General features: G+C 43.9%; 2 protein-coding genes across 8 annotated transcripts in view; one reads left to right on the forward strand and one right to left on the reverse strand.

Annotated features, from left to right (window-relative positions):
- Positions 1-16,453, reverse strand: part of DOCK6 (dedicator of cytokinesis 6) — a 274,954-nt gene that overhangs the window by 98,552 nt on the left and 159,949 nt on the right. The window lies entirely within an intron of this gene.
- On the forward strand, positions 3,591-13,625 carry ANGPTL8 (angiopoietin like 8). Its single transcript, XM_082257272.1, has 4 exons — positions 3,591-3,928; positions 5,905-6,051; positions 6,151-6,261; positions 13,009-13,625. The coding sequence occupies exons 1-4, from the start codon at positions 3,656-3,658 to the stop codon at positions 13,030-13,032; spliced, it is 555 nt and encodes a 184-aa protein (XP_082113398.1). The 5' UTR covers positions 3,591-3,655; the 3' UTR covers positions 13,033-13,625.

Below are 16,453 nucleotides of genomic sequence, written 5' to 3' on the forward strand. Positions count from 1 at the left end.
AGAATTTTGAGGAAAATAATGAATTTAATCCATTTTGGAATAGGGCAGTAGGGGTATTATTTGTAGAATTTTGAGGAAAATAATGAATTTAATCCATTTGGAATAAGGCTGTAACATAACAAAATGTGGAAAACGTGAAGCGCTGTGAATACTTTCTGGATGCACTGTCAAAAACACCTGTTCAGTTGTCTGATCTCCCATCCGCTATCTTGTGTCTATAGACAGCCTAACATAGCAGGCTGTTTCCTGCTTAGTAGTGCAGCAAGGTTATTGTGCTTTATCACTCCTGACATCATGCCTAGGGGGATCAAGCTGGATGAAAGTAACCTTTATGTATTGATTAGGCTATAAAGTATTATATTGGTCTCAATGTTGTTAAAGGAGTTGTAAAGCCCGAAGCTTTTTTATCCTAATGCATTCTATGCATTGGGATAAAAAGCCTTCTGTGTGCTGCAGCTCCCCTCAGCCCTCTTAACACTTACATGAGGTTCCTCTGTCCAGCGATATCCACGAGTGTCTCAGCCGTCCAAGATTCTCCCTCCTGATTGGCTGAGACTGGGCACGCCATTGGCAGCCACTGCTGTCAATCAAAGTCAGATAGCCAATCAGGAGTGAGAAGGGCGGGGCCAGCTCCGTGAATGGACACAGGGAGCTCTGACTCGGTTCCGGTGCCCCCATAGTAAGCTGCTTGCTGTGGGGGCACTGAACAGGAGGGATGGGCCAGAAGAGCAGGAAAGGGACCCGAGGAGGATCCAGGCTGCCTTGTGCAAATCCACTGCAACAGAGCAGGTAATTATAACATTTGTTATTTTTATAGGAAAAAAATTAGACTTTACAATCGCTTTAAAGTGGATAATAAAGGCTACATCTACTATTCCTAAATTATTGTCCTACATATCTTGCATACCTTGTATAAAAAAAGATCTGTGTACTTAACCTTTTAAAAGCCTGGTTATGTGATTCAGCAGCTCCAGCTTCCCTGTGTAGGGGAGAGATTGACAATAGCTTTGAATTCCCAGAGCCATGATGTCACCCATAGGCTCCCATGGCGCAGCCATTGTCATCGCTCCCTCCTCTCCCCTGCAGCGACTACTCACTGACATCGGGAAGTCTGAGCTGCAGAATCAGGAGTGGATTAAAAATAGGTAAGTGTACAGATCTTTTTTATACAGGGTATGCAGGATCGGTAGGAGAAGGGGGGGGGGGATACATTTTCAAGAATAGTATTAGCCTTATCCTCCACTTAAAGCACTATTTGACACACCACTAGAAAACGTACAAAGCCAAAGTCTGGACCTTTATGTCTGTATTAAAAAAATACAGGATTTACTTTTAGCTTGCACTGATTGCCTAAAAGTGGACAAAGTAGGAGATAGCTGGACAGATTGGGGTAGTGAGTTGCAGAGGATGGGAGAGGATCTGAAGAACTTCTAGAGATGAGCATGGGAGGGTGAGACAAAGAAGCTAGAGAGCAGCAGGTCTTGAGAGGAGCAGGGAGGATGGCTTAGGTGATATTTAGAGATAAGATTGGTGTTAATGGCTTTGCATGTTATTGTTAATGTTTTGGATTTTATTTGTTGGGCTATCGGAAGCCAGTGGAGGGATTGGCAAAGAGGGGTGGCGGACACTGAATGGTTGGTAAGGTGGATGGGTCTGGCAGCAGCATTCATGGATAGCCTGCCAAGAGGTGGGAGTTACAATAGTCAAGGCAAGAGATAACAAGGGAGTAAATGAGTAGTTTGGTGGGTTCAACGGTTAAAAAGGGGTGTATTTTAGAGATGTTACAGAGGGTAAGTCTACAAGGTTTGGACAGTGATTGGATTTTGGGCTGAAAGGACAGGTCAGAGTCCAGGATTACACTTAGTACCCTGGCATGGGGGGGAACGGATCGTTGCATTATTAATCTTGATGGAGAAGTCAGGGGAGGGGGCACGGGAGGTGGGGATCATGATGAGCTCAGTTTTAGAAAGAATGAGTTTGAGGAAGTGGTGCGACATCCATGCTGATGTGTCAGTTAATAAGTTAGTAACGTTAGAGGAGACCGAAGAAGTGAGGTGAATAGTAGAGAGAGGGTTTTGGGTCTTATCAACATAGAGATGGTACTTGAAGCTGTAGGAATTTATCAAGTGACCAAGGGAGGAAGTGTAGATGGAGAAGAGGAAGGGTCCAAGGACAGAACCTTGGGGGACCCCTACAAAAAGGAAGTGGAGAGGAGGAGATAGAGTTTTAGGTAACACTGAAGGAGTGCTGTGATAAGTAGGAGAAAAACCAGGAGAGTGGAATTTTTTTGAGGAGGAGCGGGTGATGAACAGCATCCAAGGCTGCAGAGAGGTCTCGTAGTAAGTATTTGGAGTAGTGGCCATTGGTTTTAGCAGTTAGTAAATCATGAGTTTCAGTAGGGCAGTTTCAGTGAAGTGTAGTAAGGGAAAGCTAGACTGTAAGGGGTCAAGAAGGTTCCTATCAGTGAGGTAAGAAGCTCAGACGGTTGTATAAAAAACTGACTGCCATTCAACAAGATAACCTGCCCAAATGTCAAACTTTGGGAACCCTGGGTCACACACTTTATGCTCCCATTGTTTGATCGTAGACACTTACCAATCTGAACCCTTGTATTTCTTACACACCTGGAAACCCCCCCCCCCCCCCCCCCATTCTGTATTTCCTCTACTCGTCTTTTACTCCTCACTGTTTTCTCCCTGTCCTGCCTCCCCCCATTTTGCTGACTATATTTTACTTCATCAGTACCCACAAGTAATCATTGGGTGTGGAGTTCTTGTCCTAGCCCCTACCTCTTATAACCCAATTTTTGGTAAAAGATGGGGTTGCATCGAGTATATAGACACCAAATATGTCAAGCCTTAAAGTTGTGCATGCCCTTGAAGTTGCAAAAACTATAGTGCCAAAATTCTATAAAGACTATGCTGTAAAAGCCCCTACAGGTTATCAATGTGGACTTAACTGTAAATTATGGCCCTAGATTTACTGCTCTCACTCTAACGTTTACAGTGATACCTCACACGTGTGGCACAATTTAGGTTTGCTTATAAGTGCTCACCTTACTCTGTGAGTTTGATTTAGGGTGTGTAGTGGGGTTAACGAGGGTGCTTTACATTTTTTAATATTTATTTTATATAATTTATAACTTGTTTTACACGTTTTTATTTTCTTTTCTTTAACTTTATTGCTATCACAAGAAGGCCAACAACCACTCTCTGTGACAGCACTAGGCAGGTGACAGGTCCTCTTTATGGAGACACTGGGGATCTAATTAGACCCCGAACATCTCCCCTGCCTTCCACTGCAGCTAATCAAGCACACCCTGTGCTGATAGCAACAATAAAAACTATTGAAACAGAAAATGTACAAAGTCTGTACACCCTTATGAAAATATTTCACAGCAAATATAAATGTAAAAGTCACACTAAAAACTACTTTTAGGTAAAGGCATAAACCAAGAATGTGTGCTTAACAGACATGACTGAGGCAGACAGCTGATCATGCCTCCTCACCCTTTAGCAGCATCTGTTGAAATATCCAATACATCTTACATAATCCAAGCCTTTATAGCACATCCTCCCTGCTTACACGTCTCATAGCTGGGACACCTGCCCTGTCTGCTCCTCACTCCAAGCTCTGAGTCCAGCCACTGCACACTATGCTGCTCCTACTGCTTGCCTTAGTGCTGCCCTTCTCCCTGGGAAATGAACACAGGAGGCCTGCGCTGCAAGAGGAGTTCAATGTACTTGTATATGGGACACTCCAGCTGGGCGAAGCATTGACAGACACCTACAGCTCCACCAATGGGAAACTGCAAAAGATTGCGGGTAGACAAGCAAGGCAAGAGCAGACCATGGAGAGGCTAAAGGCAGAGGTTTCAAAAGCAAGGCAAGCGAGGAAGCGGCTTGGTGTGGAGGCCGAGAGACTCCAGGTAAAGTACTATTTCATTGCAATTATTTAGAGAAACTCACTGGAGGTACCTCCCTCAATGTGCCACCTCCCTAACAGATAAACCATGAACAAAATTCCCCTTGGGGTGGGACTTTGAAGGCAGGAAGTACTAAATAATGTGAATAAAAGTAATTTTTTTTAATTAGCATAAAAACACCAAAGCTATATGGACATGGTTGTACATGGAATCCATATACATATTACACAAATATAAATAGGCGAAAAAAAGTATTGACGTCCTCCACCCGACACATTTCGGGACTTTCACAGCTCCTTCTTCAGGGGTGTGGTTGGCATCAACCTTATAGATTCCATTGGTGTATAAAGCATTGCCATGTCAGCATTTAAAGCAAGATCTCAGGAGAGCTGCCACTTCGCCATTAGTACCCAATGTATATACAAGGCTGTGAGGTAGGTATGGTTAGTAAGCAATACATAGATTGACCAGTGTGATTCTTGGCTACTGGGGCCTGACAGACAGGTTCCAGTATCAGTGAGCATCAAATGTGGCCTTTCTCTCCCAAGGTTTGAAGATGTGTGTGTGCTCTTGTTTTTAAATGCTGACATGGCAATGCTGTATATGCCAATGGAATCTATAAGGTTGATGCCACTAGCAATCATCACTATCGTCTCCAGTTGGGGACAGCTTCCCTGGCCTGATTCTGCCCCCCCACCGGGAGCAGACAATTGCTCAGCAGGAGGAATTCTCCTCTCAGGACTGTCTGTGTTGATGGGGGAATCATGTGGATTTCTTTCCTACAACCTATAGTTTCAGGAAAGAAATTTGCACCCTCTATGGCCTGCCTTAGAATTTAAACCATCTGCAGCAGTTGAAAGTGGGCAGCAAAGGTGGCATCTTGAACCTTTAGACAATTATGTAGAGCAAGAGTCCTGAAAAGTAGGATGTTCTCTTATCCAAGAATTTGGAAGTATAAAAAAGACAAGCTGTGATTCTTGCCTTCTGCCTTCCTGATCACACGGTTGATTTCTTTATTGCAATGGCCAGCTTCAATGATAAACAGTATGGTGTGCAAGGGGGCCAGACAGAGCATTCCTATGCTGAAGTTTATATTTACCAAATAGAAGATTACCCTTGGATTTTGGGGCACCCAAGCAGCTCAAGTAGGTATCTAAAGGCATTGAGATGTACCTGCTTTAAACTCCTGCGGAAAGTTGAATTCCTTTAACACAGGGGTGTCAAACCCTATTTCATCGCGTGCCGCATCACCATTATGGTCGCACTCAGAGGGCCAGTTCTATCTGTAGCCCACCACTATCAGAAGCCAAGATCCCCCACCCTCCCTTACATCACAATGTATCCCCTTTACCATTTGCTGCTGCTGGGGAGAAGCTGGAGGCAGAGCTGAGAAGCAACTGCAGGGCCTGGAGGAGGCCTGGAGTCAGCTGCCGGAGTCTGCTGAATGCGGAGAACAGTGTAGGTGGAGAGGAGGGGGTGCTGCGGCTGCACAGAGAGGTGCAGGATCTGTAGGAGGAGTTGTGTCGTCCTCTCTGCTGCCAACTGCTGAGTTGGGGGGGTCCTCTCTGCAGCTGCAGGGGAAAGCACAGGATCTGGCAGAGGAGTTCTGTCCTCTCTGCTGTCTACTGAGAAAAGGTGGGGGCAGAGATGAGGGAGATGCAGCAACTGCAGGAGAGGTGCAAGGGCCACATGAAATGGCCTGGAGGGCCAGATTCGGCCCACGGGCCTTGTGTTTGACACCTGTGCTTTAACATCACAACAGGGTTATTTAAAGTAAGGGTTTAAGCATTCTGTTGCGTGTAAAAAAAAAGTCTTCAAAACTGCCTTTGAGGTCTAAGTTGGTCAGGCCGCTGTCAGAACCCTACAAGGCATTTTGATATTTGATTATGAAAGATACAATAACCTATACTGTACAATTGAGTTTTTTTCAATTGCAAGCAAGAAACAGATTGCACTGAGCTCTATGATTTCCCTTATAGAGAGAAGAGCAGGAAGGAAGGAGCCTCTTGCATAGAATGGAACAAGATCTAAGAGAGATTCAGACAGAATTTGGAGATCTGGGGAGCAGGGTTCAAGGGCTGGAGCAAAAATCACAAGTGAAGGAGTGGACCATGCCTGACATAAAGGTACGTGTCTGCACCTGAATATGATGTCTGCAGCTCCAGAAGACTATTGCTGCACTGAATGTGTAATTACACTGACTCCTCCTATCTTATTACCCCCAGGATAAGGTGGAAAGGCAGAGTTTACTATTACAAGTACTCACACAGGAAGCTGCCCGTCAAAAGGAACAGATGGTAAAGCAAAGGGAACACCTACTTCACCTTCTAAAACAAGTAAGTTCCGTTTTCTGATTGCCAACATAAAAAATACCCTGACATTATGAAGAGCTCTTTAGATTTCTCAGAATAACCTAACAATTGTGTTGCAGTATAACCCCATCCTACTACCAGCATTCCTTCCAGTTTTGTTGGAAACCCATTACCGAGAGCATAATCATTAACAAAGAGGGGTGGGACGGGACCTGTGTCTTTTAATGCGCTCTAAGAAAAGTTGTTTACGGCAAGTAGAACAATTCTATTTTTTTTGCGCACCCACGGAGACACAGGAAGTTTTAAAGTGATTGTAAATGTAATTTTTATTTTAAAATAAAAAACTATATAAAAAGGGGGGGGAGGGGAATATAATGGATAATAAAGTATTGTGGGATCGGCATATTGGGTAAGATATATATAGTAACAGGTATATTCATAACATAATATTGGTATTAACTACTTGCCATCCGCGCTACAGCCTATATACGGCTGCAGCGCGGACTCGAATTTTCGGGAGGCCGTTTTTAAACGGCCTCCCAGTGACACGCCCCCCGCGCGCTCCCGCGAGCGCGCAGCGGGGAGAATCTGTGTCGGCCGTGTCCCTTGGACACGGCCGATAACAGATCGTGGTGAATGGCCAATCACAGCGGCCATTCACCACGTGATCGGATCATCCAATGAGAGATGATCTCATATGTAAACATATGAGATCATCTCTCATCGCCGGCGCTCCTTCCTCACACGGAGCCTGCAGTGTGAGGAAGGAGGGAGAGCTGCACAGCACCAGGGACAAAGAGACATGTAATCAGGGCACTGATCACCAGTGCCCTGATTACTACAAGGTAAAAAACATACACAGTGCCCCCCCATCAGTGCCCACAGTGCCCGCCATCAGTGTCCCCATCAATGCCCACAATCAGTACCCATAGTGCTGCCAGTCAGTGCCCATCAGTGCCTGCTCATCTAGGCACTGATAAGCACTGACTGGCAGCACTATGGGCACTGAGTGTGGGCACTGATGGTGCTGCCCATCAGTGCTCATCAGTGCTGCCCATCAGTGCCACCCGTCAGTGTCCATCAGTGCCATCCGCCAGTGCCCATCAGTGCCGCCTCTCAGTGCCCAGCAGTGCCGCCCGCCAGTGCCGCCTCTCAGTGCCCAGCAGTGCCACCTCAGTGCCACCTCTCAGTGCCCAGCAGTGCCACCTATCAGTGCTCATCAGTGCCGCCTATCAGTGCTCATCAGTGCCGCCTATCAGTGCCCCCTATCAGTGCCACCTATCAGTGCCGCCTATCAGTGCTCATCATTGCGGCATATTAGTACCTCCTCATCAGTGCCCATAAGTGCCACCTCATCAGTGCCCATAAGTGCCGCCTCATCAGTGCCCATCAGTGCAGCCTATCAGTGCCCATCAGTGCCGCCTCATCAGCGCCCTTCAGTGAAGGAGAAAAATTTATTTTCAAAATTTACTCACAGAAAATAAGAAACTTTTTTTTTTTTTTTCAAAATTTTCTGTCTTTATTCTTTTTTTTTTGTAAAAAATAAAAAACCCAGAGATGATTAAATACCACCAAAAGAAAGCTCTATTTGTGTGAAAAAAATGATAAAAATTTCAAATGGGTACAGTGTAGCATGACCGCGCAATTGTCAGTCAAAGTGTGAGAGCGCTGAAAGCTGAAAATTGGCCTGGATGGGAAGGGTGTTTAAGTGCACAGTAGGCAAGTGGTTAATCTTAGAAAAGCAGATACCCAATTCATATAGTAAGGTAGGACGGGAAAGGGGGAAAAACCAGGACTTTGAGTGAGGTGTGTGGAGTCGGTGGTCACGATAAAATGGTACAGTCATCTAGCATAGAATAAAGATTTTAATATGGGTCATATATAGGATATCGTATATAACATAAACAGATTTATACAAGGTACATCAAAGTTGCATATGTATAATGATACAATCAAAAGGCGATAAAGGACATCCTAAATACAAGATCATAACAAAATAGATGGGATATGCACTGGGAGGAATAGGTCATTGATGGAAAACAAAATTAAAAAGTAACATGTTAGTATTGGTGGGGAGTACATCCATATTAGGCTCGACGTGTTTCGTGGATAGATTCCACTCATCAGGAGCCGGTGCACCCCAAATCATCATTTCAGGGGGGGGGGGGGTCAGTATAAAAGAGGATAATATGGACAGTGATCCAAAGGTCAAAGAAGTCTGCTCCGGGAGCTGTAGGGGCCCAGACCGCGGCCCAGGGCATACCACCTAGGCATTCCATAATACATAATCTCCAAGAATTTCTACATGGGTAAAAGTAGTATGTTATTATAAAAATGTTCATTGGTAATACAGTGACAAATATAAAATAATAGAATCGATACGGAGGTAAATATATGTACCTAAATGAATTAATCATTTGAGTTGATCGAGGGAAATGGGCAAAATGATCTGAAAAAAAAATTTCCCTCGATCAACTCAAAATGATTAATTCATTTAGGTACATATATTTACCTCCATATCGATTCTATTATTTTATATTTGTCACTGTTATATAGCTGATTAGGGATGGAGGTGGCAAGCCTTGGATGGGCACCGCCTCGTTCAAAGTCCCAACTGTCTTTGTTTTTTTTGTTTGTCTTGTCTTTGTTTGTCCTCTGTCTTTTTGTTTTCTTTGTTAAAATAAAAAACATTAAACTTGTTTTTTGCAAGGGTTTTGAACAGAGCAGCCCTGATCCTCCTCTTTGTGGGTTCCCCGCTTGCGCTTCTTGCTCCTCTCTTTTGCTGAGTGTCCCCCATAGAAAGCTGCTTGCTTCTGGGGAACTCATACAATACTCACAGCATGGCTCCACCCTCTGGCTTACTGGCTGTGACTGACAGCTGCAGGAGCCAATGAGAGAACAGAGTGCTGCTGCTCTCATCAACAATGCTGGATTGAGTACAGGATCAGGTAAGCATTAAGGGTAGTTTAGGGGAAGCTGCGCACAAAAGTTGTTTTTACCTTCATACAGAAAATTAATTACGGTAAAAAGAAACCTTCTACCTTTACAATAACTTCAAACCTTCAGGCATCCAAAAGCAGTCCCACTGAGAGGGTAGGCATTAAAGAAAACATCTGCTAATTGGCCCAACCCAAAGAGTTCCTTGCAGGTCAGCTCAGACACTTGCCCAGCCAATGTAATAGCCACAGGAAATACAATCTTGTGGGTTAGAGTAGAGGGAAGAATAGGCTCAAACAGGGTGTCTGAAGCTCTGAATGAACCAGATTCAATTCCCATGAAGTCAATGGGAACTGGACTGGGGGGACCACAAGAGAAACCCCTGGACAAAGGTCTTACTCATAGAGCAGGAAGCCAACAACCTCTGTAACAAAATGGAGAGAGCAGAGATCTGGACATTGATGGTGAATAAGAGCTAAATGTTGGTCCAGACCTAACTGCAGAAAAGAGCAGACCCTTCCTACAGAGAAACTCCAGGGGTCACAGTTTCCAGACTCACACAAAGCAAAGAACACCATCTACGTCTGATCACAGACCTTGTAGGAAGTAGTCTGGACCTGAGCATTGTAGGAGCCGCAGACTTAGAGAACCCCCTGACCCTCAGAATCTAGGATTCAAAAGCCATGCCTACAAAAGGAGAGTAGTAAGTGGTTCCTTTTGAAAGCAAATCCAGAGTGTCTATCAGGGCCCACAATGTGTCTGTGAGAAGTCTGAAAGGGTTAGTGTTCCACTTCTGCCTGTGCCAAACCAGAGCTATAATCTTGCTGAGCAGACGAGGAAGAAGTTTCAGAGGAGGAAAGGCAAATATCAAGGCGTACTAATCCCACAGAGTAACCAGTGCATCCACTGTTTGCTTCCACCAGTAGACCTAGATACAAGCCTGTACAGTTTGTTGTTGAACCTGTAGGCCAGGAGGTCCAAATCTGGCTTCCCTCTACCTTTGGTTTTGGAGGAGCTCCAGGTCCAGACACTGCTGGTTGAGGCCAGACAGAAGGATGAGAAAAAATATGTTGTGATGAAGGGAAAAGGGACTATCTTGACCAATTGTATACACCAGAAATGTAAGTGGCTTGTAAGGCTGGAACAAAGTCCTGCCTAGGACAGGATTTGCTCTACCCCACTTGCTGCAACAAAACGTATGGTTCCTTCGGGATGACTGATGTATACCACTGCGGTGGCACTCTTCGACTGGATCCGAATCGGATGGTCTTCCAACAGGTTAGTCCGACAAGTAAACTAGATCAACCAAATTTCCAAATACGACGATCCCCTAACAACCAAGTCCCTTGCACCAAGGAGTCCAGGATGTCCCCCCTCCTCCAGCCTGACAGATCGGCATCTGTTGCTAGGATCCTCCATAACACAGGAAGACAAATTCTCCAACTCCACTGCCCGATCCTGGAGCCACAAACTCAAGCACAGTCTAGACCTGAATGTCAATCAAACCAGGGTTTCCAAAGACATGGTCAATTGGTCCCACAATGACAGAATGTTTGCTGCAAAGGTCTGCAATGGAATTTGGCAAAGAGAACTGCTTCGAAGGAGGCTACCATCAGCCCCAAGACCCTAATGCAGGGGGCATCTGGATCAAATAATGCAAACGTGAGACCTGAAAGTCAAAGTTTCTCTTGAGGAAGGAACCTTCTGGCCTAGAAAGTGTGCAGGACCAGTCTCAAATATTCCAAACAATGAGTCAAAGCATCTGTTCTGCCAGCCACGCTGAAGACTTGAATCGCGGATCGCTCTGGTCTCCACTCCGGTCTCTGTCTAACACTCTGCATAATGCTATTGATTGAACCAGTGTTTAGAGGGCAGGGCTTGTCAGACCACTAGAGAGCCGGACAACTGCTTTGTGAGAGCCTCATTATGTCTCTCCTAAGTTGTTATTAGCGCAAGGTATTTTAATCTTTGCTGAAGCACCTAACAGTGAAAAATAAAGCAAAAGGTTCATATTTATTACTGTATTTTTAGTTGGACTACAATTGGGTTTGAAGATCCAGAGCACTGCTCTCACAGAGAGTGCTGCAGTCTGGCATCTCCTCACATTTCTCCACGCAGTGCTCCATGAATCACGAGGGTTGCTGATTGAAGCACTATGCAGAGGGCATGTCTGACCACTAGAGACCCAGACTGCTGCACTGTGTGAGACTAGTGGTCTGGGTCTTTAACCTACTGCAGGCACAGAGCAGTTTAAGATTAAAATAAAAAACTCACACATTCTTTACTTTTCATGGAGTCTGACTGCATACTTCTGCTAAAAGATAAGGGTTCAATTTTGCATGCATCTGCAATGACCAGTTTGGCTGACACCATGTACATACAGTAAACCCCCCGCTCCATCGAGGTTCAGTTTTTGCGGTCCCGGTATATTGCGTTTTTTTCTGTAATGTTATTTTACTATATAAATCATTGAAAATTAAATATTTTTGTGTTTTCCATAGCTCTTGCTCTGTCTCTCAGTGTCTTTTGTGTTTAAATGAGTTTCTATTGTTTTAAAAGTGTGTTTAAAGACCTTAAAATGCTTTTAAAAGTACAGTGACAGTAAAAAAAAACATGCCTACAGTGTATTTTAACCACTTAAGCCCCGGAAGATTTTACCCCCTTCCTGACCAGGGTTTTTTTTTGCGATTTTTTACTGCGTGACTTAAATGGACAATTGCGCGTCGTGCGACGCTGTACCTAAATTTAACATCCTTTTTTTTTCCCACAAACAGAGCTTTCGTTTGGTGGTATTTGATCACCTATGCGATTTTTACTTTTTGCGCTATAAACAAAAAAAAGAGCGTAAATTTTGCAAAAATAACAATATTTTTCACATTTTTTTAATATGAAATTCCCCCCCCCCAAAAAATGTAAAAATCTAAATTTTTTAACATTTTTGGCCAATTTGTTTTCTGCTACATATGTTTGGTAAAAAAAAAAAAAAAAAAAAAAAAAATCGCAAAAAGCATATTTTGATTGGTTTGCGCAAAAGTTATTGCATTTACTAACTAAGGGAAAGATTTCTGTCATTTTTGGTGGGTTTTTTTAACGCGTAATGGCAGCGATCTGCGATTTTTTGACTGACATTTTTGACACTTTTGGGGGTACCAGTGACATTACTGCAGTAATCAGTGCTATACATATGCACTGTTACTGCAAAATGACACTGGCAGGGAAGGGGTTAACTTTATTGGGGAAGGAGGAGTTAAGTGTGTCCCTAGGGGCGTGCTTTTTACTGTGATTGGACATGGCTACTAGTGTAGGAACAGTGATCAACGGTCCTACATAGTAGAACCGTATGATCACTATTCCTACACAGGGGAGAATGACAGGCGGCTTGTTTACATCAGCCGCCTGCCTTTCTCCCTTCACGGAGGACGATCGCGAGTGACCGGCGGACATCGGGTCCGCCGGTCACACGCACTGACTTCCCAGTGAACGAGCCAGGGAGGGCGCGCGCTCGCCCGCTATTGGCTCACAAGGAAGTGACAGGCTAGTGACGTGTATATATATACGTCACTTTGCCTGGCCGGGGCTGACCTCCACCGTATATAGTCGTGCGGCGGTCGGCAACCGGTTAATAGGGTTTTTCTATTTCGCGGATTTTCACTTTTCGCAGGTGGGTCCGGAACGTAACCCCCGCAATGGAAGGGGGTTTACTGTATATATATTTTCAAAACTATACATTTAAAAAGAAAAAAAAAAACACCTTAAAACATTGTCTTATGACCACCCTGCTGGTCCTCTATTACAGCTAAGGTTCATTAATGGTAATTCTGCTTTCCTGTGTAGGCTTCTGCCATCCGTTCCAGTTGACACTTTATTTGGTCTGATCAGAGGGTTCCATTGTCCTTCAAGACACTTCCTCCACTGCCAGGACATGAATAAACCTAATGGACTGTACAAGCTTCCTGGTGTCAAGACTGAAGACAGCCGCACGGGAAGACCAATATGCGCTGCCTATACCATTTCTGGAAAGCAAAGTCAATATGGATATTTAAAAGTTTTCAGCACTTTAGCCCATCAACCGAGACTCAGCTGAGAACACTATTGCCATCTAAACAAACTTTTATATTTCCCCCCCTGCTTTTCTACACTACATTCTTGTATATTTATGTATATGTTTATTTATATGACACAACATTGACACAACCTTACGGTGGCACTTATTTTTCGAAGTCAGAGAATGCCACCGGACCGGTCCTTCCGGATTTGCATGTGACATTCACTGGCAATAGGCTTAAAGTATTTAAAAGTGACTTGATGCGCTTCTCTAAGTGAGCAAAGAATATCTTATAGCAACAAATATTCATCCAACAGTAATAAAATTGTAAGAAAAACAATGTATATAAAGTGCAATGTCAGTCAATTACCCATAAAAAGTCCTTCATTACAATTCGGATACATAAATCCACAGTCCAACTGAATAGTGAATATCCCAGTGATTCATTTTTGTTAGATAAAAAAAAGGCTTAAAGTAATAACACGCAATGGATGAAAACAAGGAATGCGTTAAATTGTGTCAGATAGGGCCCCTTTCACACTTGTACGGCTTAAAAGTTGCGCGATTTTGCCACGATTTTGACTGGACTTGAAGCAATGTCTATGTCTTTGGACCTCAAAACCCATTAAAATCAGCCAAAATGAGTAGGGATGCACCGATCCGATATTCGGATCGGATATCGGCGCCGATATGGCCATTTTAGATGGATCGGGGGATCGGTTACATTGACCAATCCACTGGCTGATCAGGTTTTTGCTTGGTAACGGCTTAGCCATCCCTTACTAGGTGCAGTAGTAGTATGGGATGGGAGCCGCTACTTCCTGTATAGGTCCGGCTCACAGGCGGAGTGATATCAGATACACTCCACCTGTGAATGGAGGAGCCACACACATGAAGCAGCGGCTTTGCTCTGTACTGCAGCCGCTTGCTTTGTGTGTAGCTCCGGATCGGTTCCGGTATCAGCAATTTCACAACGCCAGATATCGGGTCCAAAAAAGTCAGATCGGTGCATCCCTAAAAATTAGTGCAGGGACTACTTTGAAGTCGTACAGATATGAACGGTACTCATTGAAAATCATGGAGAACGATTTGTCATGCGACTTTGCAGTCCCAAATCGCAGGACAAGTCGCACAACTGTGAAAGGGGCCTTAAATGTCAACACAGTAAGACAGATGGAGTACGACAAAGCATGCTGGAGCTTGTAGTTCTGCAGACAAAGTGTCAAGGCTGTCTATGACTATAGTAAAGAGCTCAGCCAACAGGTACTGCTGCCAATACAAAAATACGAGATGCGCCTGCTGTTCCATTACTGCACACTGAAGTATCAATACCCAACTGCTAAATATCTCTGATATCTATGTAAAAGGTGTATCTACTGAAGACATACACTATATTACCAAAAGTATTGGGACACCTGCCTTTACACGCACATGAACTTTAATGGCATCCCAGTCTTAGTCCGTAGGGTTCAGTATAGAGTTGGCCCACCCTTTGCAGCTATATCAGCTTCAACTCTTCTGGGAAGGCTGTTCACAAGGTTTAGGAGTGTGTCTATCGGAATGTTTGATCATTCTTCCGGGAGCTCATTTGTGAGGTCAGGCACTGATGTTGGACAAGAAGTCCTGGCTTGAAGTCTCTGCTATAATTCATCCCAAGGGTCTTCTTCTGGGTTGAGGTCAGGACTCTGTGCAGGGCAGTCAAGTTCCTCCACCCCAAACTCACGTATCCATGTCTTTATGGACCTTGCTTTGTGCACTGGTGCTCAGTTATGTTGGAACAGGAAGGGGCCATCCCCAAACTTCTCCCACTAAGTTGGGAGCATGAAATTGTCCAAAATGTCTTAATATGCTGACACCTTCAGAATCTGCACTCTAAAGTGGTGTTCTAAAATGTTAGGATATTGCTTTTATTTGCGATTGTTGCTGACAGTAAACAGAAATGCTGCAATTGTTATATGCAATAGATGTCGGTTTCCTTATGGGTCGGGGGTTACCCTGTTACACTAACATGGAGGTTCTTAGCTCGCTGATCATAGAGAATCTGCACTTGTACAGCATATAACAGGTGATGAAAGCTCAGTGATTATGTGGGCAAACCTAATAGATTAGCATTGAGATGGAATTTCAAAGAGGACTGCGGCTGTTTTGCGCATGCGCGGAACTTAATTTCTGACGTAATTGGTTGCAGGCGCGCGGCAGCTGATCGGGGCAATAATTGAGATGGTCTGATTTACCCATTGGAATCAAAGGTGGAAATGGAAAGTCTCTTTCTGTGCAAAAAGATTTTTTTGTCTGTGAGCACCTAAAAAAGTCCCTTTATGTTTTTTGTCCAAAAAAATTTTTTTTTTATCAAACTTGAGATGTGGTGCCAATAACCTTGCATCTCTAGCAAATCCATTTAAAACCTTAAGAGTTTCCTTCACTGGAACTAAGGGGCCAAGCCAACCCCTGAAAAACAACCCCACATCATAATCCACCCTCCACCAAATGATTTGGACCAGTGCACAAAGCAAGGTCCTTAAAGAAATAAATGAGCGAGTTTGGGGTGGAGAATCTTGACTAACCTGCACAGAGTCCTGACCTCAACCTGATAGAACATATTTGGGATGAATTAGAGACTGTGAGCCAGGCCTTCTCTTCCTTCTTCTCAGTGCCTGACCTCACAAATGTGCTTCTGGAAGAATGGTCAAACATTCCCATAGACACTCCTAAACCTTGTGGACAGCCTTCCCAGAAGAGTTGAAGCTGTTATAGCTGCAAAGGGTGGGCCAACTCAATATTGAACCCTACGGACTAAGACTGGGATGCCATTAGGGTTCATGTGCGTGTAAAGGCAGGCGTCCCAATACTTTTGGTAATATAATGTATATCTGTATAGAATCTATAGTGCGCCTAAGAGATCAAAGACAGGGTTTCGCTTTACAAACTTAGATACTCTGGCTTATAAGTACATTGTCCCTGGAAGTTATGTAATGTAAGCCTGTGCTTTGGATGGGAAACTATCGGTCTTTTGATCAATTTTATTTATTTTTAATTAGGATTGAATATCTTTCAATGAATGTTTTCTAAAATAAAAAAAATATTAAATAAAATGTTAGCACGAGACTAAGAACTCCCTGGCTCTGACTGTACAGCATGTCAATAGAATCTGACAGTTCTACCCGTTGGTTGGACAAAACACCATTATATTCCTATGTAATATTTCATATTTATCTGCCAAAAAAAGTTTTACTA

The sequence above is a fragment of the Pelophylax lessonae genome, assembly GCF_965119305.1.
Source record: "Pelophylax lessonae genome assembly, chromosome: 4".
Classification (NCBI taxonomy): domain Eukaryota; kingdom Metazoa; phylum Chordata; class Amphibia; order Anura; family Ranidae; genus Pelophylax; species Pelophylax lessonae.

Coding starts and splice junctions, on each gene's coding strand:
- ANGPTL8 (XM_082257272.1), top strand. CDS start 3,656: ATGCTGCTCCTACTGCTTGCCTTAGTGCTGCCCTTCTCCCTGGGAAAT. Junction 3,929..5,904: donor TGGAGGCCGAGAGACTCCAG/GTAAAGTACTAT, acceptor TTTCCCTTATAG/AGAGAAGAGCAGGAAGGAAG. Junction 6,262..13,008: donor TACTTCACCTTCTAAAACAA/GTAAGTTCCGTT, acceptor TTTCCTGTGTAG/GCTTCTGCCATCCGTTCCAG.